Source organism: Rhipicephalus sanguineus, chromosome 3 (assembly GCF_013339695.2).
Source record: "Rhipicephalus sanguineus isolate Rsan-2018 chromosome 3, BIME_Rsan_1.4, whole genome shotgun sequence".
Taxonomy (NCBI): domain Eukaryota; kingdom Metazoa; phylum Arthropoda; class Arachnida; order Ixodida; family Ixodidae; genus Rhipicephalus; species Rhipicephalus sanguineus.
Genome location: NC_051178.1, coordinates 170774456 through 170800436, shown reverse-complemented (window position 1 = coordinate 170800436; position 25981 = coordinate 170774456). Strand labels below are relative to the sequence as shown.

At 48.1% G+C, this 25981-nt stretch overlaps 2 protein-coding genes across 2 annotated transcripts in view; one reads left to right on the top strand and one right to left on the bottom strand.

Annotated features, from left to right (window-relative positions):
- The window catches only part of LOC119387660 (receptor-type tyrosine-protein phosphatase N2), a 580933-nt gene that overhangs the window by 438315 nt on the left and 116637 nt on the right, over window positions 1-25981 (bottom strand). The gene's annotated exons all lie outside the window — the stretch shown is intronic.
- Window positions 4755-8980, top strand: LOC119387661 (alpha-L-fucosidase). The gene is made up of 2 exons (XM_037655123.2): window positions 4755-5421; window positions 8193-8980. The coding sequence occupies exons 1-2, from the start codon at window positions 4793-4795 to the stop codon at window positions 8953-8955; spliced, it is 1392 nt and encodes a 463-aa protein (XP_037511051.1). The 5' UTR covers window positions 4755-4792; the 3' UTR covers window positions 8956-8980.

The following is a 25981-nucleotide window of genomic DNA, read 5'->3' as shown; positions in this document are numbered from 1 at the left end:
CATTGCAGGCGTCATCGACATCCCCGTCACGACAAGTGAGACAGTAGCAGCGCACCCACCAGCCCTGCATGCGCACGAGCTCCGACCGAAGGGCGAGCACGCATGACGGAGGAAGAAAGCGATGTTAGAGGCCAGTGGCTCGTGATATCGACAGAATCGACGTTCGCTGTCTTTCGTCCTCGTTCGCTCTATCAGTTACGCCGACTACGCCAACGGCGATGCCGAACAACGCAGGAACAGACGCCTAAGAGCTGCGCTCTAAATGCACAGCGCGTATCGTAGAACGTCGTGGACTCGAATCGGCGTACACAACTCAGTTTCACGATGATTTGGACACGTCTAATTCACTCCATATTCTTCATTAAATTTGTATAACAATGTTCTTGCACAATTTTGCTTTCGCAATTTGTTTAGGAGCGCTAGATTTCACGAATGAACAGCGCGTACATTGCCTCAGCCGTGCGCCCGTCGCGCGGAAAGACTATATATGGCGGACGCCGCCGGAGCGGAGGCGTGGCGATGACGTGAACAGCGTCATCGCCGCGCCGCGACGTCACTGCCCCGCCCATTCGCCAGACTCTCCCCCATCGACGGCTCTGCGTGAACGGGCATGCTGGCGACACCTATGTGAGCCGAGCGCAACTGGTGGCTTGGAAGCTGCCTGCCATCGGCCGGAGATGTCGCCAACGCCAACGCCTTGCGCACGAGGCAGAGTGAGAGAGAGAAAAGGAGAAGGGGTGGGCGGGCATAGAAAGGGAAGAGCCTTATCGATCCCGACGTGCCCACGCCCGCGCTTCCCCCCTTCAAGCCTCCTACAGTTCCCGCCCCGCTAAACGCCAGCAGCCCCATATCGAACGAGTGCATCTTTCAATGGGTCCGCCAGCATCGAGAAGGGCGGGAATAAGCGGACAACGATGTGCGCGCCACGCGGACTTCTCTTTTCATGGCGCTTCCCCCGCCTTTTCCCCCCCATTTTGTTCGAGCGCGTGCTCGCGTCACGCCACCGGCTATATAGACAGAGACGGGCTTCGGCTCCGCCGACCGGCGGTGTTCGGTTCCAACGCTTCCGAAATGATATCGGAAGCCCGACAGCTTGTCACTCGGTGGTAGCTCGTGCGAGCGTCTGCTAATCAGTTATGCCAAACATTGGGTGGCGATGAACAACCTTTGAACACTGAAGTAGGGGGAACGCTCTGAGTATTTATATAGCATACGTGAGGAGACAATGGTAACATGGACGTAAATACGCTATGTACAGGTTTTCTACAGCATTTCCATTCAAATCATCACAAATTGCAACTAACTGACCTGGATTAAAGAAAGAAATGCGATGGACAACGACCTACCTTCGAAACGTCACGCGTTGTGTTTATCACAACTTTATTCCCCGATATATTTCCCTGCTCTTTTGCGGTGTTGTGTGGCGCGTTTGCAAGAGCCGTTCGTGGAACTAAAAGCGTAAGCATTCTTACAAGCCGTAAGGAGAAGTGACTAGTCTCATTGGCTGCTGTCATGCTCGAATCAGAGTCGGTCTTGGAGTGGTTTCAATCTCTCTCTCTAGGCGCCAGAGCTGCGTGTAACAACTCATTGTTTGGCTTGTTGCTCCAGGCGAATTTTGATCACCAGCGTCGCCGTCGCCGTGATGTCCTAATAAAGTCAAATTTTAATAAGATCCTTTCAAGACCTATGGACATTCTGGATGAGAAAGAAAATGTGTGAGAGTGACGTCAGAGAGGTCACCCTCACACGTTCTTTCCCTTCGCCCCACGCCCTTTGAGGGAATAGGAAAGAGGGCAGGAGAGAACGCAGTAGAGGATGAGGGTGTAAAGCGTGCTTTGCGAGCCCCCGTCAGAGCGTGGTGTAATTAATGCACGAGATAAACCACTCGTCAGAGAAGTCGTAGTCATTGGTAGTCTTTTTTTTTTTGCCAACAAGTGTTTTATATATACATAACACCGCCTGACTGACTCGAATTATGAGCCAAATGTAAAATCGTCCTTCAACTAAACTGGATGACCGTTGGATGCAAAGTTTTGCGAATAATCCCATAAGGTCGCGCTTCGTTTCCAAACCTACATAGGCACTCGTTCACTCGCTTGACGTGATTTTCGTGCTTCTACGCGAGATGTTTCAACGCTACATGTTTGTGAACCTCTATAGATCATGTTCCTGAGTGACGACGATGGCTGCGGCTGATAAAGAGGTAAGTTATGTTCAAAGGTTTGTTGGCCTACTAATGCTCACATTTTATAGAGCTAACGCCAGAAAAAGTTAACACCAGAGGGCTGTGTTGCGCGAGCAAACAGTCAAAGACCGAGACAATCAATGAAAACGTAACTGTTCTAGCGGAAGCGTAGCGCATTACGAAAGCCTGCTGACGTGCACGCCGGATTAGTGATCAGCAGAGCTTCGAAGTCTGCCGGGCTCTCATGCAGCGGGCACGGACTATCGCTGAAGCCGTGATAGGAGTCCCGGAATAGGGAATCCTTTAAACTTTCACGTCAATAAAAATATTTTCATCATCACTATCATCATCACCCATAGTATCGGTTGTGCACAATTCCAGTAGTACTGTTGGCAGTCACTTTCAGCACCGGATGGCAGTACATACCTCAATATAAATACTTGCAGGCAGAAATGTTCGGAGTAAAAACGGAAACCTGCAGTCTTTAGTTAGTGTGTGTGGGAGGGGAGAGAAGGGTTCGTGCCTAGTTTTTATAAGCCTTTCTTTTCATTCTATATCAAGTTCAATGCTTCCAAGGCCGCCAGTAATTCCATTATTTCTAGCTTATACAGTGGGTATGTCAGTGCACGTGATGTTGCCCAATTTCTTTTTCCAACCTATGGTCAATCCCCTAACAAAGTCAGGTGTTTTAAAGCAAATTTGCATTAACGGTGACACGGCACTGAACTTAACAACGAGTTCCGCCTACTTCCGTGCGCCTGTTGGCGAGGCTTTTACATGTCATGCTAACATTTTCAGCCCACACTCCCTCCCCATTTGCACAACATAACCGCCCTCCTCGGCGAGGCCCCCGAAGACTAGGAGTGGGCCGTCCAGCGGGCAATTGCCATAGCCGGGGACCACGGAAGATGTTCCTCGAACGATGGACCGCTAGCTGGCAGCCTAGCCCCGGGCGCCAGCAGCAATAACCGCTGGACAAATAAAATGTATTCCAACCCAATCCATATACTCCCAGACTTTTAGCATCCGTTGCTCGGGTGATAAGCCGGTCGGCCCTTTCGTTGCCAGCATGCGCGGGGCATCAAATTATGCATTAGGATCATCAAATTATGCATTTAGGAGCCATTTGTGACTATCAAGGCCGTCCTTGGAACCGCCGCAGCCAGAAACATATGGCAAGCGTATTGAGAGTCCGTGATCAAGAACACCGAGTCCCCCTTTGTTCTGAGCATCTTATCGCCATAGCGACTGCCATCGTTTCGGCCGTACCGACTGATAGTTTTTATCGATGCCGCTAAGGTTGTAGCTCCGCTTGTTGTAACGATGGTGTAGCTAATGCCGCGTAGTCTGCAGGCGTCAGTGTATAAAGACGGTTGGTCTATTACCGTAACGCTTCTGTAGTGTCTGGGCCCTGGCTTGCCGTCTGCCTGGGTGATACTTCGCGCTAATATTATTGGAGACACGAGCTCTTTAGCGCTATCGTATTAAACTACCTTAGTGCCGTTCTCGTTTGAAGCCGCTCTACTGTGAGCGCCGAGATATCGAATCTAAATGTTATATCTGAATAAAATAATTTCCGCTGTGACAGCCTTTTCTATCGTAGCGTAATTTCCTATAAACAAGCGACATGACAAACATACAGTCTTGCTTGTGCTACTTAATATTATTGACTCCACAAGAGTGCGAACTTTTTCACGTTGGCAAACCTCTAGTCGGCCTTGTCAACGTGTTATACCGCACGCCCATAGGGGCAACGCCGGCGATTTATGCGATAAACACGATGCGAAGCCCCGTGATACATAGGCGTCGGGGTTATTCCTTAGCACGCCGTAATAAGAAAAACTGTTCATAGTACAAATAAGCGCGATACAATGAATACAAGAAAGACCAAACATGACAGCGCCAGTCCTGTTTGGTCTTTCTTGTCTTCGTTGTATCGCGCTGTTTTCTATTATGAATATGTACCAACGAGCTCAAGTACGCACGCTTTAAAAAAAAGGAAAAACCTGAGCGTGGTGTAAACTTTCAGTGTCCGTATTTGTGTTCTCGCTTTCAAACGGCCAGCCAAAGCGTCTAGTTTTGACCAGTACGCTGCTGCAACAAGTTTCCGCGGATATGTCACTCAAGCATAACAGCGGAGTAATCTAACTGAAAACGACACGGCACATAGCCGTAAGCGCTCTCACAAAATAATAAACCGAAAACTCTTCTCATGTGTCCGAGAGCCGGTTATCTGCGAGCACTGAACGGAGGAGAGAAAAAAAAAACAAAGCGAAAGAGAGCGAAATCACAGTCGCCACCAGACCTCCACTGCTGATGTCGCCCTATCTGGGAACTCTCTCCCGGCCGCAGATTGCACAAGCCCAGAGGCCGCGATAAGGAAACTCGAGTACGGAAGGCGTCTATCGGGACGCTAACATCGCCAGCTGGCTTTCTCGTGGCGTCGCGCTCCGCGTTCCTGTACTTTTACCCTCGTCTTCAAGCGAAGGCGTTAGTGCACCTTCAGTTGGCTACAAGAAGGTGCATTCCTGCGCTAGGCTTCATTTAGACATCGGGCGTTCATCAAACATCAAGGATAGAGTTACAACTGCATCTTAATTGTGCATCATGAGTCCGCTCAGGGTTCTGGGCACAGGATGCCTTCTACTCCTAGCCCAGGCAGCATTGTCCACGGGACGCTACACCCCGGACTGGGACTCCCTGGACACGAGACCAATCCCGGACTGGTACGACGATGCCAAGATCGGCATCTTCCTGCACTGGGGCATCTTCTCGGTGCCCAGCTTCGGCAGCGAGTGGTTCTGGTGGGACTGGCAGGGGTCAAAGGTGCCGGCGTTCCGCGAGTTCATGGAGCGCAACTACCGGCCCGGTTTCACGTACCAGGACTTCGCGCCGCAGTTCAAGGCCGAGTTCTTCGACCCGGACCGCTGGGCGGCGATCTTCAAGAAGGCGGGCGCCCGCTACGTGGTGCTGACCAGCAAGCACCACGAAGGCTTCACTCTGTGGCCCTCGGCGGTGTCGTGGAACTGGAACGCTGGAGACGTGGGACCCCGCCGCGACCTGGTGGGAGACCTGGCGCGAGCCGTGAGGAAGGAAGGTGGCATCCGCTTCGGTCTCTACCACTCGCTCTACGAGTGGTTCAACCCGCTCTACCTGGCGGACAAGGAGGCCGGTTTCAAGACGAACGACTTCGTCGCCCGCAAGACGATGCCGGAGCTCGTCGAAATAGTCACCAAGTAAGTGCACGCCAGACTGATGGGAGTTCGCGGGAACATCCTGTCCACCTTTACAAAGTTAGTTCCGGTATTTCACGTGCTAAAACAACCACATGAGTATGAGGTACGACGTAGTGGGGACTACGGATTAATTTCAACCACCTGAGTTTACTTAACGTGCACCTAAATCTATATAAGCGCACAGGGGCGTAGCGAGAACTTTTGTACGGGGGGGGGGGGGGGGGGGGGGGTTCAACCATACTTTATGTATGTTCGTGCGTGCGTTTGTATGTGTGCGTGTATATATAAGCAAGCTAAACTGAAAAATTTTGGGGGGCGGGGTTGAAACCCCCACCCCTCCCCCCCTTGGCTACGCCCCTGTAAGTGCAAGGTAGTCTTGCATTTAGCCCCCATCCAAATTAGGCCGCCGTGGCCTGGAATTGAACTCGCGTCCGCAAGCTGCATAGTGCAACAACTTAAGCCACAAATAGCGGGTACTGTTCGCCTTTACAGTTTAAAGTACAGTTTAAATGTTAAAATAGGTTGCTTGTTCAGAGCTCAGTATTTCTGCTAGCTACGACATCACGGGCTAGATAGACATATTTCTTTCATTTTCAATGAGTACGTTTGTTTGCAACACTTTTGAGCGTGTGGACTGCAAGCTCTGTTTTTATATTTATTCACGGAATGAATATCCCATTTGCATTTTACTGATCGGCTTCCTAACTTTTTTTTTCGTGTACTTTGACTGTTGAAAAAGTTCCTATAAGTGTATTGTTACAGCTGGAAATCGCGCTTATGCAATCATTTGAAGGTTTACCAAAAGCAGTCTCCGAGAAATCACTGATCTGCCATTGGAAACAAACTCACGAAGCAGGGAAAAGAGAACTATCAAGTGCTGTCAACTATTTTTAAATATTTGTTGTGATATTAACACGGCCAATGAGGACAGAAGTTTAACTGCCACTGGTGATAATGTAGTGACCTCTTTTTGCGCCTAACTTTTGTCTCCCTATCTTCAAGTGCCTGCACGTGCTTAGTTTGTGGCCAAAAAGACGGCACCACACGTCAGTATAGTGACAGCCAGTAAGCAAGCTCAACTATCAACGCGAGAACTTCAAAGCAAGAAAAACACCAACTCTAAGAAGATGAAGAAAATCTAGCTTCTAAAGAATATTATGACAGCTGCAGTCCTATAAGGCCTAACCCCTATTTGATGAGCCCTCTATCTATCGACGTTGCGAAAAGTGGTAATCCCCCTATGAAGTTGAACACTGTGTGTGCACCTTACTGCGTTTAATTTTGCCATTCAATCTTCGTATACATAATCTTGCCGGCGTATTCTGTAGGCCGGCCATCAGGTAAAGCAACCGTGAGCTACAAAATGCCGACCATAAACTGTTTTACGGTTCAGCATAAGTTCATTTTCAACTAAAAAACGCGAGAAAAAAGCGTGATTCACTTCTCCATGTCCATTATACTTCTTGCAACACTATATATGCTGCGAACAAGAATGAAGAAATATTCCTTATTTGGTCAGTGGTGTTTAGAATCTTAACGTCAGACAATCATGAGTTCAGTGGTTCACACTAAATCATCATAAGTATACGCCTGTATTTGCAAACTCTGATTGCTATACCTACCGCCTCTCTGATCAACGATGATAGAAATGAGAGTTTTGCGCACTAATTTGCATCTAGTGATGCGAAAACGAAGAAATAATATTGCTAGGAACGAAGTATCTTGCTCGAACACGTTTTTTTTTTCCACTTCAGGTCTCCTCCTTCACCTGAAATTCTGTCCCATTCGCACCTATAGTAAGCGTTGGCAAGGGACATTTCTAAACAGATATACTGTTTTGCTGGAACAAACAACAGTGTTTGCTAAAACTTATTACGGCATATTATATATAATATATATGAAAAGGCGCTGCAGCTGTCATACAGGGACAGTTCAAGAGACGAGTGTGCAAAGTCTCCCACCTCCAAATGCGCATGATCTCGTGAATGTTGCTTAGGACGTACAGAGCACTGTAATAGTCGCTACTCGATTAAGCAGCGGCCCCCTGAATGATCAGAAACACTACAGGCAGGAGTTCTATCCGGATGCTTGAAAAATAGCCGGATATTTAGAAACCTTTGTGTGTCGGGGTGTCATTGATTTCTACGAGCCAGCTGTGCCTGATCATCTTGCCGCGATTTCATACGAACATTGATTTGTTCGTTTTGATATGTTACCATCCTGAAATCGCACAGCATTATAGCTTCAATGTACTGTTAAGGAATCGTACTCTGAGATCCTGCAACTTAAAACTGCTGCTTGAATACCGAGAGCCAAGAAGTTTGCGTTTTCTCTCCTTTATTATGTTGCCATTTCTTATTCATTGCTGTCCACTTATCCTTTTTCTATTCATTACGTGCGAGCTTTGCTAGCATTTTCACGAAAGTGCAGCATTCTTACCAATGCATGACTGCTGTGTATTGCGTATTTTCATCGCATATTCCTGCCTCTTCGTCAGCGGAGGCTCCCATTGTGGATGCACCGATAACTTACGAACAGGAAATTTGTCTGTCGCTAAGCACGTGCAGATGAATAGAATTAGTAAATGAGTAATTATTACAGAAACTGAAGGTTGCACTCTCCACGTGGAGGAGGGCTTCACGATAACGCAAAGCGCATATTCGACTTCACGTTTATAGGTTCGTGTGGTCATTGATGCAAGACAAGCGACAAACCCTCTACCATCCACACCTTTTTTTTTTCTTTGTAATCGTAATTTCTGCATTTCGCAGATATCGTCCCGAGATCATCTGGTCGGACGGCGACTGGGAGGCCCCGGACACGTACTGGAATAGCACGCTTTTCCTGGCCTGGCTCTACAACGACAGCCCCGTCAAGGACACGGTGCTGGTCAACGACCGGTGGGGCAAAGGGACGCCGTGCAAGCACGGCGACTTCTACAACTGCAAGGACCACTACGACCCGGGCACCCTGGTCGTTCACAAGTGGGAGAACGCCATGACCGTAGACAAGGAGTCGTGGGGATACCGCCGGAACGCCCGGCTGACCGACTACCACACCATCGAGGAGCTGCTCGCCGAACTGGCCTCCACGGTCAGCTGCAACGGCAACTTCCTCCTCAACGTGGGACCCAATAGTGACGGCGTCATCCTCCCGGCGTTCGAAGAACGCCTCACGCAAATGGGAACCTGGCTCCAGGTGAACGGCGAGGCCATCTACGGGTCCCGGCCTTGGAAGAGCCAGAACGACACCGTCACGCCCGGGGTGTGGTACACGTCCAAGAACGACACCGTCTACGCGATCGTGCTCCACTGGCCCAAGAACAACAAGCTAGCCCTGGGGTCCCTGTCGCTCAGCAAGGGAGCTACGGTCACTATGCTCGGCCTAGACGGATACGACTTTACGCCGTACACTGCGACTACGCCAGAAAATTGGAACAACGTGGGCCGGACTGTCATCACCTTCCCGTCGCTCACGCCAGACGTCTTGCCCACGCCTTGGGCCTGGGTGCTCAAGATCCGTGGCGCGTTGTAGTGGAGACAATGACGACGGGTAAAATTATTTCGTCCAATAACTTGCGTACGTTTCGCTACGTTTTCGTTTTAATACAGTGGTAAAAAGCATCGCGAATTCGCTATTACGTGAGCTGCGGCTGCAGTGAGTATAGTTACAATGTTTGCCTGGTCACGCGGAAATTCGCGGGGCTGTAAAAGATACTTTGGACTGTCACCTTACTGACCTGAACTCACACTTTACGAAGCTCCAGCCTGAGGTATGTGGTAAAAGATAAAAGAAATAAAATAGGTTTTCTAATGAAAAGACGGAAAGTAATCAAATCTTTTTTCCTATAGCGTGTTATTTGGCCTAATACAGTGTCAAGCACTGTATCGAATGCGCCTTCGTTTTGTCACGTCAGCGAAGCAATAGGCAAAGAGCCATTGTTTTGTTGGTGTCCTCCTTTATACAAGCTCGTTCAAGGATTTTGTTCTTTCCAAAATGTATCCACAGTGTTGGATACATTTTGATGTTTTCCTCAAATTTCTCTTAGCCACCTATTTTTACACAACAGTATTACGCAACAGTTATGTGCGGACTTATCCATAAGTTCGGGCACAGTGTGTAGGTATGTGCAGTGTATGTATAGGAATGTACAAATGAAACGCTAAGAAGGAATTACAAGGTGGAACAGTTTCCGCATGCGATAACTCGAGAGCACAATCTTGCAGCGGTACTTATGCGGTTGCCAGATGGTTTATAGACCTCAAATCATGCGGGCAAGCCGAAATTATACTCACAATTAAATATTCCGGCGAAAACACAAACGGAACAACGTATTTCAGTTAGCTCTAACATGCGCGTATTTCAAGTGTTCGTGACTGTACTTAGTTTTGTCGTTTTTGTCGGTGGTGTTACTCGCCACTGTGGTCTAGTGGTTATGGTGCTCCAGTGCTGACCCGCAGGTCGCGGGATCGAATCCCGGCCGCGGCGGCCGTATTTTCGATGGAGGGGAAAACGCTTGAGGCCCGTGTACTTAGATTTAGGATCACGTTAAAGAACACCAGGGGGTCGAAATTTCTGGAGCCCTCAACTACGGCGTCTCTCATAATCATATCGTGGTTTATGGGACGTTAAACCCCAAGAATTATTATTGTCGGTGGTGTTGTTGGTTAGTATAGTATAGGTCGCTGTTGATTAATAAAGTAATGTCTTGACGTACAGACATACCTATAATGCTTACGCGCTATGCCCCAGCTTCCGTGAGAGTTTGCGCACTGTTTTTATCTCTTTTTTCCGATCATCCCTTAAGTGGTTAACAAGGTTTGTTAGTATCGGCTCGGTATTTAAAACAAGAGAAATGGTTCACAGAAACATTGGAGGACTGAAGTTATCAACAGTGGTCGGCCCCTCTTGATTGTTCCAAATGAGCAGTATGGTGCGCGAGAACAGAAAGCGGTGTGTCTACCTGATCTAAGCTATTGTATGAGAGACAGAGACAACAAGGTGCGCAATTCTAGACACACCTTCAAACAGCGTTGTAACCGGTGAGGGCTTGTGGAAAAGGTGTCGCGCAGTAATTATGTTCACTACCCTTTCAAACGTTTGGCATAGGAAAAATGTGTCTTGCCGGATTGTGCCAGTTGTGGATCGAATTAACTCAGTGAATACCACGCGTTGACATTCGACTATTTACACACGCGGCAAAACAACGGCGCCATTGTACATTGATCGCGTACATATATCTCTGGCATAAAATAATATCTGCCAATCTCTTGATTTTTGTTGCTAACGGCATGAATACCGAACCAGGATCGCTCACTCAGTGCGCAGCCGTTACTGCTTTACCCAAACATTCCTACGCGTAGGCCACAAACCTGTCTTGCATTCTCAGATATAGGTAAGGTGACGTACGGTGCTCAGTGATTAAAACGCAACATCAAAACTTTTAGTCTAATGACTGGTGTGCGCAATTGCTCAAAATAACCAAGCCATGTCGCTACGCATCTGGCCCGGTAATATCGGCTCCTATATAAGTGCACGAGCCGCTAGACTGCCCATCAGCAGACACGAGCTGAAGACGGTAGAAGTGAACGTACGTGCATTGCTTAGACCTAAATTGTCGCGTTTCAGTCCCTGAGTACTGTATATACAAATGTACAATTAGGGCTCAGGAAAGTTCGTGGTTCAACATAATCGTTGAGGCTCGCTAAATATTCGATTTCAAAATTTATTACTACCGAATGTGCAATCAGATACATTTCACAGCAATCTATTCCATTCGAAGGTCACCTCTTTTTTTCATTCCCCATAAAAATGCCACGTGGGCCAAATGAAAGTATAAATTGGCGAGAAGTCACCGCAATTTCGACAGCAGTTCTATATTGTTCATATACTTCGTTATGGGACTTTACCAAGGTCATCAATCGGGTAGCACAAGATGTCTTGGCACTCGCTTCTCCCGCAGAGTAGAAGGTAATTTTCATTTTTTATTACACAAGGCGTAAGTATCATATCATCAAGACTGCAGCGGAGACATATGGGCCAGCGCCTGCTCCTTGTACGGGCTTACAGCACAGAGTCGCAAGTTTTATTTTTGAACCTCAGGAAAACGGCACGCAACTCGTAGGTTACTCCAAATTTAACACGGGTCAGTGGGCGTATACGCCCACTGACCCGTGTTAAAGGTGGGGTGCATGTGGTGAAAGTGCGCGCGATTGACGTTGCTGCAATCCCTACTGTTTGCTTCAGGAGCACGTCACAAGGTGTTATATACTATAGTGGTACAGTGTACGCGGCCTCTCATATGGCTTCATCGTTTTTGTTTTTTTAAATGCGAAGCATTTCTTAGCGAACTTCTGCGACTTTGAGCGTATCTATCTATCTATCTATCTATCTATCTATCTATCTATCTATCTATCTATCTATCTAGCCGCCTACGACTTTGTGCTCTCCTGGTCGCTTGGTTCATCGAATGTGCACCAAAATTGGTATGGCGTAACATGACTGTATGACGAACACAAATGACAAGTCATAACATGAAAATCATGACACGCATGTCATGTACAGCATGATTTACATGCTACGCTCATGGTGCGCTGGCGGCCGTTTCGCTAGCTTTATATACACAAAAATTGGTATCTTGCGACGTGACTGTGTGACGAACATAAATAACACGAATTAACATGAAAATCATGACACGCATGTCATGCACAGCATGACTTACGTGCCACGCTCATGGTGCGCTGGGGGCCGTTTCGCTAGCTTTATATACACCAAAATTGGTATCTTGCGACGTGACCGTGTAACGAACATAAATAACACGAGATAACATGAAAATCATGACACGCATGTCATGTACAGCATGACTTACGTGCCACGCTTCATGGGGCGCTGGCGGCGGCTTCGCTAGCTTGATCTACCCCGAAATTGGTATTGCGCGACGTGACTGTGTAACGAACATAAATAACACGAGTTAACATGAAAATCATAACACGCATGTCATGTACAGCATGACTTACGTGCCACGCTCATGGGGCGCTGGCGGCGGTTTCGCTAGATTTATATACACCAAAATTGGTATCTTCTGACGTGACTGTGCAACGAACATAAATAACACGAGTTAACATGACAATCATGACACGCATGTCATGTACAGCATGACTTACGTGCCACGCTCATGGAGCGCTGGCGGCCATTTCGCTAGCTTGCTCTACCCCGAAATTGGTATTGCGCGACGTGACTGTGTGACGAACATAATAACACGAGTTAACATGAAAATAATGACACGCATGTCATGTACAGCATGACTTACGTGCCACGATGATGGCGCGCTGGCGGCCATTTCGCTAGCTTGATCTACCCATCTACCCGGGAATTGGTTTTGCGCGACGTGACTGTGTGACGAACATAAAAACACGAGTTAACATGAAAATCATGACACGCATGTCATGTACAGCATGACTTACGTGCCACGCTCATGGGGTGCTGGCGGCCGTACGCTAGCTTGATATACACCAAAATTGGTATCTTGCGACGTGACCGTGTGAGGAATATAAATAACACGAGTTAACATGAAAGTCATGACACGTATGTCATGTACAGCATGACTTGCGTGCCACGCTCATGGGGCGCTGGCGGCCGTTTCTCTAGCTTGATCGACCACGAAGTTGGTATTGCGCGACGTTACTGTGTGACGAACATAAATAATAGGAGTTAACATGAAAACCATGACACGCATTTTCCTCAATGACATACAAGACGATGTATGCAGCTCTTTGCTGGCTGCTTCGCATTACATCGATTCCAACAATGCGTGGGATCTGCCGTCTTTTTTTTCAGTCATGCTGCGACCATATCGCAGAACAGACGGTGATCACATTATAAGCTTCCTTTCTTTTTTTTGCTTTAGGTCGCCTTGCGCACGTGAAAATGAAGCATACAGTCTGACATTACATTATCAAAGCGGTCGCTTACAAAATTGTGAATACAGCACATCTTTCTAAATCTAAAGCAAATAGTTCTCACACATTTAGCTGTCAAAGATTCCGTAAACAACTAACCCGTAATAATTTGCGGGGTTTTGCGTGCCAAAACCACGATATGATTATGAGAGACGCCGTAGGGGAGGGCTCCGGAGATTCAGACCATCTGGTGTTCAAGGAATGGGTCCGCCTGTGTCAGTGGCACATCATTTGTATCGTATCAATTTGAGAGATCCTTTTTTAATAGACAGCTTACGTATTGACATGCTGACGTCACAGTTTCACGCCCCTGCGCATGCGTATACGTTTTCTTGATTTCCAATCTCCGGCAATAACCCAAACAAACTTGGCCGACCATCGCGTTTTGGCCAATGTCGCCCCTTGCTTGGCTACAGGTGCGGTGCCGACCTAACTGGCCGTGAAAGCATGGCCGACCTAACCTGCTGACCACAACGGCACATATGGCTCACTGACATCGCACACGGGCACTGACATCGCACAGTACACGGGGCCTCTAGCATTCGGCCTCCATCGAAATGCGGCCGCCGCGGTCAGGATCGAACCCGCGACTTTCGGCTCAGCAGTCGAGCACCGCAACCACTACATCATCGCGGCGGACAACTAACCAGTCAGTTCCACCGATATGATACACCGCTTTGTCGGTTGTAGATGGGGGTAGTATTTGCTAAATATTCCGCATTACACACTGGAATTGGTGACAAAGCGGCCTACATGTAACTGTGGTCGCGAATAGAGACTTTTTCTAATTGCGATGCAGACTTGTTCTTAAAAAATAATGCTTTATGTGTATGTGCGTATTTTTAGTGGGCTGCAAGGCCCATGTAATGCATGATTTGAATCAGTGTTTCGTGGTATCCCTTGTCATGTACACAATGGCCATAGCTGGTCGTGGCGACGAGAGCGACTGTCACCGACAGAGTGTTCAGACAAAAGCGCTCATGAATGTGCAAGCGCTTGTTGACGGCAGATAAATAAGTGTCGGAATGAGATCATTCTAGAATTTCGAGCCGTCCAAGCAGAAGGCTACGAATGTGTTATCACAGTTATGAACGACTGTGTGCTCGTTTCTCTCTTTCTTTTATTGCTATAGCAATTATATGGACACTCGAGGCGTATTTTGCCGTCACCATCGCCATCATGTTCCGTATAAGTCTGCATCAATAACATTGTCCTGCGCGTCGTAAATTATTTGTGCCAGCGAAAGCTTGCGAAGGCTGCAGACGGGCGCGGCTCGAGCAGGGAGGGGTGAAGAAGCATGAAAGGGTGCAGGTGGCAGGCTGCGTTGCTCGGGCAGCAACTGCGAACTTTGATCAAAAGGGCGCGCGCGCTACCTCGACAGACTAGGGTGCCTCGATGCCAGCGTTCCTTCTCGCAAGGTGGTGACATCTATCGACCATGCCGCCACTATATGGGGTCAAACAGTGGACGCTGTCACCCCCCTGTACGAAAGAACGCTGACATCAAGGCACCCTACGACAGACATCAGTAGGCGGCTCCTATCTTTGCACGTGCTGTGCTCTCACCGCTCGCTTCGCACTGAGGCGACAGACAGCACGAAAACCGCTTCACTCACTGGAGCGGCCGTGTTTGAGCGGTCGCCTTTTGATTTGTAGACTTGCGCGAGATCGGAGCCTAATAGAGCTAGCCGCTGGCCTTTCATCGTATAACATTCCAATTTGTTGATATTTGATTCACCGCTCCACTCTTGCAATGAAACTGTGACGCTTCCTATTCTTTCTTTCTTTCTTTCTTTCTTTCTTTCTTTCTTTCTTCTTTCTTTCTTTCTTTCTTTCTTTCTTTCTTTCTTTCTTTCTTTCTTCTTTCTTTCTTTCTTTCTTTCTTTCTTTCTGTACCTTTCTAGTTCCTTGCCTTAGACCCACGTGTACGGTAGCAAGCAAAAAAGTTGTTCTGGTAAACCTCTCTAGCTTTCTTTTGTTTCAAATCCCAAGACGAGCAAGTCAACGGGTGTACTTATTTTGGTGAAAAACTTAAAAGGTGAACCGGAATGGTACGTATAGCATCGAGGGCACAACGCGTTAACTCCTTTATTTCGATCGGCAAAGCCCTCTCACTACTTTGCCCGTACTGCTATCGGACACATTCAGAGTATACGAGCAATGAAAAATGTGAAAGTTCGGAGCCAAAAAAAAAACAGGGCTTTGACGTCAACCTTTATGGAACACAGGTCTAAGTCAATTTTTCTTCTTTTCGACTCGAGCTAAATCGATGTGGATCCCACCCATCAACCCACACACGTCGCGCACACGTCCTTTGGGTATAGTGCCTGCCCAGGCGTCCCGCTTACACTTTCGATAGGAAACATAGAAGCTTTATATCAGGGGCTCCTATCTAAATACATAGAAACGCAGATATCGCTTTTTTTAAAGGCCATTGCACCGAATTAGCATTTGAACAAAAAAGTTAACATCTAGGGATTGTCCAAAGCATTTTCATTCCCGCTTGATATACTATATATATATATATAATATATATATATATTTATATATATAGTATATATATATATAATATACTATATATATATAGTTTAGCTCTCTGTCACTCCACTTTGAAAAGGAATATCACAATTTTGTTAACTACAGCCAACATCTCATCGTGAGCTGACAAAATTCCTAGATTATGCATCCACGAAAATATAATACCATTCTATGAGCGAACCTTTTTCAAAACCATCGTAAACGTTGCACCAATTACACGCCAACTGTGAATTGATAAATCAGATTTGCTTGGGATACTGTTACATGCGCAGTTTACGAAATGGCAATACCTATTTCTAGTACCTTGTTTACACACTTTCAAACAGAAGGCTTCAATTGTTGCTGGGGCACCTAACGCTGGCAGGTCTCTACAACGACCTGCAGACGATGTGCCCCTGCAACTGTGCGCGTGTGCTTCTCCCTTCCTCTCTTAGCTCCCATTTAGCCCCTTTACTGCTTGCCCCAGTACAGTGTAGAAGAGCGAACGTACAGATCGCTAACCTCCCTGCCTCTCCTTGCTTCCCTCTAGCTTTGTCTGTCTCTCTTTCTCTGTATATAATGCTTCAATTGTTATAACTTGCTACTCTTTGCAAATATCTGTCAAATAAGCGAGGCACACGATAATAATAACTGCTGGTCTTTTACGTCCCAAAACCACGATATGATTATCAGAGACGCCGTAGTGAAGGACTCCGGAAATTTCGACCAGCTGGTGTTCTTTAACGTGCACCTAAATCTAAGTACACGAGCCTCTAGCATTTTGCCTCCACCGAAATGCTGCCACCAAGGCCGGGATGCGGTCTCGCAATAGGCGTACTCAGGAGGAGGGCAGGGGTAGTGGAGGCGTGCCCCATTTCACCTGGGGGGGGGGGGGATAGGTATTTAAATCTGCCCTATACGTATACTCAGTTATTCCACGCAGGTTTTTTTGGCGATAATGGTAGCCGAAGTCCCCTGATGTTACATTCCAAGGACTGTTTACTTCCCATCTTTACTTCAGGAAAGCCGGGGTGGCCATTGTGAGAACCACGTCACGCTTCATTTTACTTTTTTTTATATGCGAAGCATCTTATAGCGGCGGCATGTCCCGCGTTGTCGTCGGCGTCCGCACTCACACTGCGCATGCGCAACTCTCCTCCTTCCCTCTCTCCAACAGCTGCGCGTTACTCTCTCCACTTCTCTCCTACCACCTGCTTGCGCTTCTCCTGCGTTCTCGCTTCTGCTCTCGCGGCGCATGCGCTACTCTCCTCCTCTAGTCTCCTCTCCTTCAAGTGTGAATATAAAGCGGGTAGAGCGCTGCGCGCGTTCAGTGCAGCGCTTGCTGCGGTTGACTCCTCTGAAATGCGGGCTCGACATGCCGAAATTCTCTCCTGCGCAACGCCGCGATGAGCGCCAGCGCATGCGGTTCCCCTCCCCATCTATCTCCTCTCCTACGCTTGATCCTCTCGCGCGCCTGTCAACTGCGTTCCCCGCTCGCCCTGTGAGACTTAACGGCCAGGCTAGAGGGAAGACACGATGCGCGTAGCATTCCTCTTCTCGTTCCACGACGCGAGGTCGGTAGCATGCCCAACGAACGCCAACGGAACGCGATCGTGTAAGTGCTCCGGCTTCGCATCGCCTCATGTTTAACGTGATAGCGTTAAAGAGCTCGTTTTTCATATATTGTGAAGCATGCTGTCCTCTGGACACGACCAACGGGGGGGGTGGGTGGGAGGGGGGCTTCGCTGTTACTTCGACCCCCCTAATGGGGAACCTTGCTCACGCCTATGGATCCCGCGACCGTTCTGTCCGCAGACGAGCACCATAACCGCTAGACCACCGTGGCGGGTGTCAGGCATCCAATGAATTCTAGGGACTGTAGGAGCCAGGACGTTCAACTTTCCTTCCTAAATGCAAGGCATTTTATTCAAAGTGATTCAGCGATTGCCTCATAAAAGTGTTGCCTAGATTTTGCATGTTCAGGGGTGTTCAAAAGTTCGCAGGCTGCTATCTGTTGTATTTCTATGGCAGCGTGGTCTGCGAACTTTTGGACACCCTTGTATACATAAGCGGGCGAGTCAAATTAGTCCTCGCACAGAAGCTTGTACCTCTTAGTAGTAGGCGTCTAACCAGCGGGCTTATAAACTGTAAATGCGCCGCGCAACACAATCACCTCAAAGAAAAAGGGGCAGAAAAAAAGGACAGGTTTCTTGAACCAAGGTTATAGTGACAAGGGCAAACGTATGTGAACGTGTCGATAAGATATGCGTGTTTCAACGAAGCTTGCCATTATTAAATTAAGGCCTCTAGGTGGCGCAAGTGTAACCTGCTACTATGTAGGTTTCCTGGCACTCGTGAAAAATAAATCAGTTGGTAGTCTGCGCTCCCTCCTTTCGTATCGTTCCTTTTCCGTGACCTTTCTTAACATGCCTGTGTGACGCAGTGCACTTACATAGTTCAGAATGAACCAACTAGCCAGCAGGAAAGTACTTATTGGACTGCCAAAGCCAAAGAACAAGGAGATGAAGAAGAAAATGGCTTTCTTCTCCCAGTCGTCTTAGGTGAATGCATATGGGATCGTGTGATTTCGGTGTTCGTGTGCCTAGGGTATCCAAACAAGGCAGTAGTTCGATCAGGAGAAGATGGAGGCGTGAAGAAATGAAAAATCCCTGAACAGCGGGTGTCGCTGGAAGCAACGTTTCGACAAGTGGTCTTGCCGAAACGTCGGCTCCAGCGGCATCCCTCGTTCAAGGATTTCTTATCTCTCGTACCTAGGATAGAGACGTTGCGTCCGAGTACACGTGCTTTTGTTTTTACGCAATAGCGCCAAGTGCGACTGTTCCGACAAAAGTAGATTACTATACGCAACCTTTCTAGGAGCACCCTTGCACTCGCTTCGTCACGGACATTGCACACGTTGCCTCCGCGCGTGTTCCTATATTGGCCCATCTGCTTCCGTGGCAATCTTGTTGCTTATCTTACACAGCATCCGTCTCTCACCTGCCCCTCTGCTCTTGTTTCTAATTAGCTCGACGACGGGATGACACACGCTTACCGTCCTGTTTTTGTTTTTATTTTCTATTCTATTTTTCCACGTTTCTCCTCCCATGCCTCCTTACTTCATCCTCATAAAGAAACGCGCCGTTTCTGAAATAAACATGCCATTTCCGCGTCATTCATTATACCTAGCGACATGTTTCGTTAATTGACATTGCGCTCCCCCACCCCCTTTCAACCACCGTCGGCTGGAGATTAATGCTCGTGCGTGGAAGCGCGACGGTGGCAGTGCCATTAATTAGAACCGTTCGATAAGAGGCCACCGACATTGTTGTCTTTTTTTCAGAAGTGGAACCGCGGTTTGATCCTCTATGCACGGCAGCGATGGCACGTGGATGATGAAGACAAAGGAAAGACACTGCGTCTCGGTTGTGATCTTGCCGCCTCACAACAGTACAAGACGTTCTCAATCTGCTCGACACAAGGCATACAATACATGAAAAGAAAGAATACGAAAACGTGGCTTTGAGCTTTAAAGAAAGTAGTAGTCGACTCAATAATTAGATTGAAATCACATTGACTCAATAATTAGATTGCAAATGACATGAAGACAACGTTGGTACGAAAGTAAGGCAACTGTTCGAGGTCTCATTTCTTGGTTAGGCACAACCAATGAAACCGATAGACAATTAAGCCATGCGGGGACATTATTTGTCGTTTCTAACAGTAGTGTAACGATAATTGCTTAAAGAGAACTGAATTAAACTGCACCGACAGGAAGGGTGCTTTTTAGTCCATTTTTATTCCTTTCAATTGCAGTCATAACCATTGTACTACAGCTGAAAACAGCAAACAATATCCCCTATACTTTCCTTGGCTTAACTGTTTGTTGGTTGCATTGGTTGTGTCTATGAACACATGTTGGTTACAATTGCCAGTGCTAGTGAGTGAGTGATGAGTCGAGTAGTGAGTGAGTGATTGACGTGGGAGTGGAGTGAGCTGAGTGAGTGAGTGAGTGAGTGAGTGCGTGGTGACGTGATGTGAACGTGAGTGAGTGAGTGAGTGAGGGAGTGAAGTGAGTGAAGTTAGTGAGTGAAGGTTGAGTGAGTGATGTGAGTGAGTGAGTGAGTGAGTGAAGTGAGTGAGTGAGTGCGTGCAGTTGTGAGTGAGTGAGTGAGTGGATGATCGGTGACGTGAGTGATGAGATGAGTGAGGTGAGTTGAGTGCTTGAGTGGTGGAGTGAGGTGAGTGAGTGAAGGATTGAGTCGAGGTGAGTGATGAGTGGATTGAGTGATGATGGTGAGTGAGTGATGAGTGAGATGCTTAGTGAGTGCGTGAGTGATGGTGAGTGATGTGAGCGCCAGCGCAAAAGAGAAAGGAGAAGGATGGTAGATACTGGCAGCAATGTCCTTTACTAAAGTATGCGTTACAGAATTCAAGAGGTCCCGCCTCCTTTCCCGTTTTCTAAACGAAAGAAAGAAAGAAAGAAAGAAAGAAAGAAAGACGGCGATCTGGTTGATGATTTTGTAGCTGCGTAGCTCCACGTCTTTGCTAACGTGTCCCCGCGGGGCGGCCGCCGACGTCGTTTCCCTGATGACCGCTATTGTCGAGAATGCGCCCCGGCGTCTGCTTCGGGCCTCCCCGCTGGCTTTATTTGCGCGGCCGGGCACGAGCGAGAGCCCACCTCTTGCGCCGTGTTCCGCCTTTCCACACGTTACCGGGCACATTGCGCGCCACGAGGTCCTCACAACGCATTCGTCGACGTCACTGCCCTGACGTTCGTCGACTGCATGCGGACGCGGTACCTTGCAGCCAGAACATTCTCGATGGCGAGAAGGAGGAGAAGGGGGAGGAGGAATATTATTACTCGTTGCAAGGGAAGCTATAGATGATCTTACAAAAGACACATGGGCGCCGCTACCTTGGGCTGTTAAACAAATGTTTTCTTATTTGTACATCGCGACGTGAATTAGGTAATGAGTCCATGAAACGTCGAATGCACCAGCTCAACCGTTTTCGTGACTGTGCGTCTACCGTATATTACTGTTAGTTTACTTGTTAAAGGCAGACAAAATGGAAAGGTTAAGAACCCAATATGGCGGCACTGAAACCCATCCGCAAAAGAGTCTATAGTCCTACAAAGACTTCTGGAGAGAAGAAGCATTAAAGAAAGGCAGGGAGGTTAACCAGGGCTGATCGTTTTTGTCTGCCCCTCTCTGGGAGAGGGGAAGAAAAGCTAGGATGGAGAAGAGAAAGGCCACTGTCGTTGCCGCGGACGTAGCTAAAGTTGCGTGCTTGACGTCACAGACGCCAAATCAGCCCGGTAGCCTTCAAATGCAGGAGCGCATTCGTTGCTTTTCGCAACTGTTATGGCCCGCTCACGCTAGCGGCACGGCAGCTCGCCGTTTGCCGTTTGACGTTCTCAGGCTGCCGTGCGCAAGCGATTTCGTTCGCGCACGTCTATGCCGTTCTTTGCCGTCCGCAGAATAGGTCCGAGACCCATTTTCTTGCCGTCCTCCGTCTGCCGCAGACGACCGTGGCCAATCAGCGACGGAGGAGCGGTTGCCATGACTACGGCGCGCCGCGTCGTCTGCTTTTGGCTTTCCGCGTCGTCTGCGTCTGCCGCGGTACGCTTCGAGCTGCTTGCTTTTTTTTTTCTGCGCTTTTCACGCTAGAAGTGCGTATGTAGTCCGTGTCGTTGCCAGCATGGTTTCAGCAGTCGATAAAGCGTTTTAGTCTGTCCGGCATTAAAAGAAAGCGTCGCGTAAACATCAACTAAAGTGTCCTCAAGCTGGCGCCAGGGCAAGTGGCACCAGCTATGGAGGATTAGAAACAACTAACAAACGCGTAATCTATGTCCTCCGAGCATTCGGAAGCGCCCATCTCGACTCGCTAAGCCTACAGCATCGATTAATTGAGTACGGCTCTCCAAAGCGGGGCCGAATCGCTACGAATACTTTGCTGTCGAAGCTTAAGGACATGAATCTAAAGCAAATGGAAGCATCAGTTCGGAGCTTACACGCTACAGAGCGCACGGCGGCCACTTGATAGATTCGAGGTGGACGACAACCGCTTTTAGCAGTGCGGCCATGTTTTTCGGGGGCTCGCCGGCGAAGCTTGCCGTGCAAGTAGGACAGCTCTCGCGCGTGCGGCGACGGCGAACGTTCTGCGGCACCGCGCCGTTGCGGCAGACTTGCCGCTAGCGTGAGCGGGCCCTTACGCGCAGTTCTCATGGTACCAATACCAAGACGGCTGGGAACTGCGCTTGTCACATACCAAGTGCCGCGGATCAAGTTAGTAAGTCTCCGAAGTGCGACCCGCTACATCTATACTCGGGGACAACTTTCTGTGGCAATGAAAGGAAAGCTTCGGGGGCGGAGCGTCTGCACATGTACTGCTACGCGAAGTAGTCCGGTTTGGCGCGCGTCTCGTAACGCCGTGGAAAGTGATGGCTAGAGTTGCATTTCGACGCAAACGCTGCTGAGCGTCTAAGGTGCGGGTAAAAGGCGCGACCTTTTCAAGCACGCAAAAACGCAAAGTGACAACGTATAAAGTAAAAGAAATACAATATATCGCTTGTGTGCACTGGCGTCCGTCTCACAAGCTACATGTAGAAAATGAAGGAGATTTTATATATCTCACGCAGAAAATACGGACGCAATTGTGGGACTGCATTCATTAGCGGTAGGATACGTGCATTGTGGCTCTGTAGCTTTCCCTTCATTGCCACAGAAAGTTGTCCCCGAGTAAGTAACAAATGAACATTTGCAAAGTATGATGTGCTGTCGATAGACGCCGTCAGTGTTCCATGATTTCACTCTGAGGCAATGAAGACTCGGACGAAATAAATAATAATAATAATCGTTGGGGTTTAACGTCCCAAAACCACGATATGATTATGAGAGACGCCGTAGTGGAGGGCTCCGGAAATTTCGACCACCTGTGCATAGACGAAATAAATACGAGGCATTAGGAAAGCAAGAGGGTGCAATATGAAGCACACAAAGAAGTTCGTTGAATGCTTCGAGGGCGTTGTGCACAGCACCCCCCGTTCTGAAATAAGAAGCACATAGGCCATACAGGGAGGTGCATTAATGAGAGACTTAAAGAGCATAATCACGCCAGCACGCTGTTGAGCCATCCTGGCAATTTGGATTCCTATTACGCAGAATGTAAGTGCAAACCGTCCTTTCTATAGACACAAAAGTATTGGCGCGTCCTACTGATCAGATAGAGAGGGAAATCGCCGAAGCTTTTCCTATGCACATCAGCGAAGGGTGCGTCAGCGCACCTTCGATGACGCTTTCTCAAAAAGGAAATTGAAATTTTAAAGGCCACCACGTTACCAGGTACATAGCACTTGACACGTGTTGGTGGCGCTTTTTGACTTGGAAGCTAATTTGCCTCCCTTTGAATATCGTCTACTGTCTTTGATTGCTCAACTATCTCTTTCTTTTTGTTGTTTTCCTTAGTTTTTCGAGCTTGTACATAAGTCCTTCCAGGCTCGGAATAAAATCAGATGTTAGTCCGCGCATCACCCTGTGTGTATCTTTCGTTTCCTTGGCTTTTGTCAATTCCTGGCAGCGCGTTACAATATGAAGTAGCTGCTAGATACCGCTTGCTCGGTGTAACTTGCATGCCCTCCATCTCTATCTCCTGGTGGTCGCTTATATGCGATAGAATAAAAGTAACACTAAATGCGTGACAGGCATTGTTTGCACACTTCGAAATATGAGTCCAGTGTAGACGACTCAATAAGCTATGCCACATGGTCCCAAACTCGATCAAATATCACGCGTTATTAAGCCAATTTATCGGTGCAATTAATCCGCGATTGGGCGTATAGCGAACGGAGAGAGATAGCAAGGGATGGTAAACGTTCAAGGATACTTGAAAGTCCATGCAGCGTGTCTGGCGCTGTCGGATGGTTCATATAAAAACGCCGCCGCCGAAACAAGAGTGCGACCGTCTCGCCGGTCTCCATCGATCGACGCTGTGTACACTGTCTGGCAGCGGAAGCCGGAGACCCCGCCGGGAACCTGAGAGAGCTCCGAAATAATTCACGTGCTGCATCGCTCGCGGCTTCCTCAGCTAAGCAGTTTATTTATTTATTTCATTTAGTTAAGATTACGTTACAGGGCACCCCTTTGCGGGGCATTGATAAAGGGAGAAAAAAAAAAGAGAGAGACATGGTTTGCGCGAATGTAACTTTGTAGAAGTAATATATTTGCACAAAATAACGTATAGAATATCATGGAAACAAGAGATTGAGGATGTTGTGGGTTGCAGGCGGATCTAGACTTGCGAGATATGCAGACAATTGCCCCGCCCGGTTTCTTCCTTCCTGGTTATGTTGGAAACATGATCATATTTTTTAAAAAGCGAAGCGTGGCCAGGCTATACCAAAAAGGCGCACACCGCGCGACGCAACAATACACATGCCGGTGGCCCATGAACTATACCGCGCACGGCGCTGTGCCGGGCCCCCGTATCATCACGCCACACCCCAATATAACTGTCACTCATCAACAGTCGCATGCGAGGTCTGTAGCGTTTAAAAGCATCAAGAGTAAAAACACATTAAAGATAACGTCTGCGAAGAATATTATATAACGGGGAAAATACCCATGTCGTGTTCACCTAACGGTCAGTCAGTAAGATGCAGCCTCGGGATCGAAGAAAGAGAGAGAGAGATAATAATCTTTAATGAAAATCCCGGAGAGGTTAGCCTAGGTTTGTCGCCTGGCTTACTTCGATCGCCGATTGCACGTTAAAACAGCCTCTGGATGAACAAATTTATCCCGGTAGCCTCAACTAAAGCATCTTTAGCATGTCGCAACTCAGCACGGACTGACTGGGAGCGTCAGCCGAACGCCAACCATCCGCCTCTGCTGAAATATTGACAAGATTCAACAAACACTCAGTATGTGCAGTAATGACGAAGTACAAAGTACAGTAACGCATAACTCATTAAAACTATAGGCAGTTATGAGTTACGCGTTATTATACTTATGCGTTATGAGGATAGCGTGGTGGCTAATTAGGGAGTTGAGCAAGCACCTGGAATTTCCTTCATTGGTTTTCGTACATACGCCTCGGGAACGTTATTGCACAAGCATACGCGTGGCACGTGGAAGTGTTTTTTTAGCTGAGCCTATGTTGTGACGTACCAAAGGTTGGTCGCTTGTTATTCCTACGCGCAAGCGTGCGTTCGAATAATTTTTTCTAGCCTTTATTAGCCCGATGCACGCGCCTTCGATACATTAGAGCTAAACAGCGCCAACAAAACGTTGTTCGCGTGCATGTTGACGAAGACTAGAGAGAGTCGCGTGCGCATAATGTGTGTACGCGGCAGCCTCTGCGTGCCAATCGGCATCGAGTTCGCATGCGGGTTATCCTGCTCTTGCGATTGTTTCTCCAGGCGACGGTGAACAAATGTGCATCGATCATTGGATTGATTTATTATTTATGGCAAAAGCAATCGATAGGTGACATCTTATTATCATACGCAGAATCAAAGACGGCATGGAGTGTTTCAGGTGAAGCATTAAAAGAAAAGAGAGAGAGAAATAGATGAAAAGGAAGAGGCAGGGAGGTTAACCTGGTAGTAATAACCGGTTTGCTACCCTGCACAGGGATTGAGAAAAAGAAAGTCACAGTTTCGCTGCAGGGGCCGCAGGGTTACATGTAATCAGCGCCTTTATTGAAGAAAAGCTGTAACGAGGCTCTGGGCATTGGAGTTTGGCAGGAACTACAGTAATGTGCACGCGATCCTGCCACGAAGCCACCTCGTGGTTGCGTATGTACACAGTGGTGCACCATTAGAGGGAACATCGGGGCCCGTGGTGGCCACTCGGCGCCACCGCCGGCCGGTGCTGCAACGAGCTGTGAGGGAGACTTTCGTTGTCCGCTACAATCTGCGGCCACGCGTCGAATCCTCGCGAAGCGAACCATTCGCGCGACGAAAGAGCACCGCTCATTTCGCCCGCGCGAAACTGGTTGCGGCCGGCGGCTGGCGGTTTCGCCGAGTGACCGGCACGGGCCCCGATTTTCCCTTTAACAGTGTACCGCTGTGTACTTGGAGGCAAA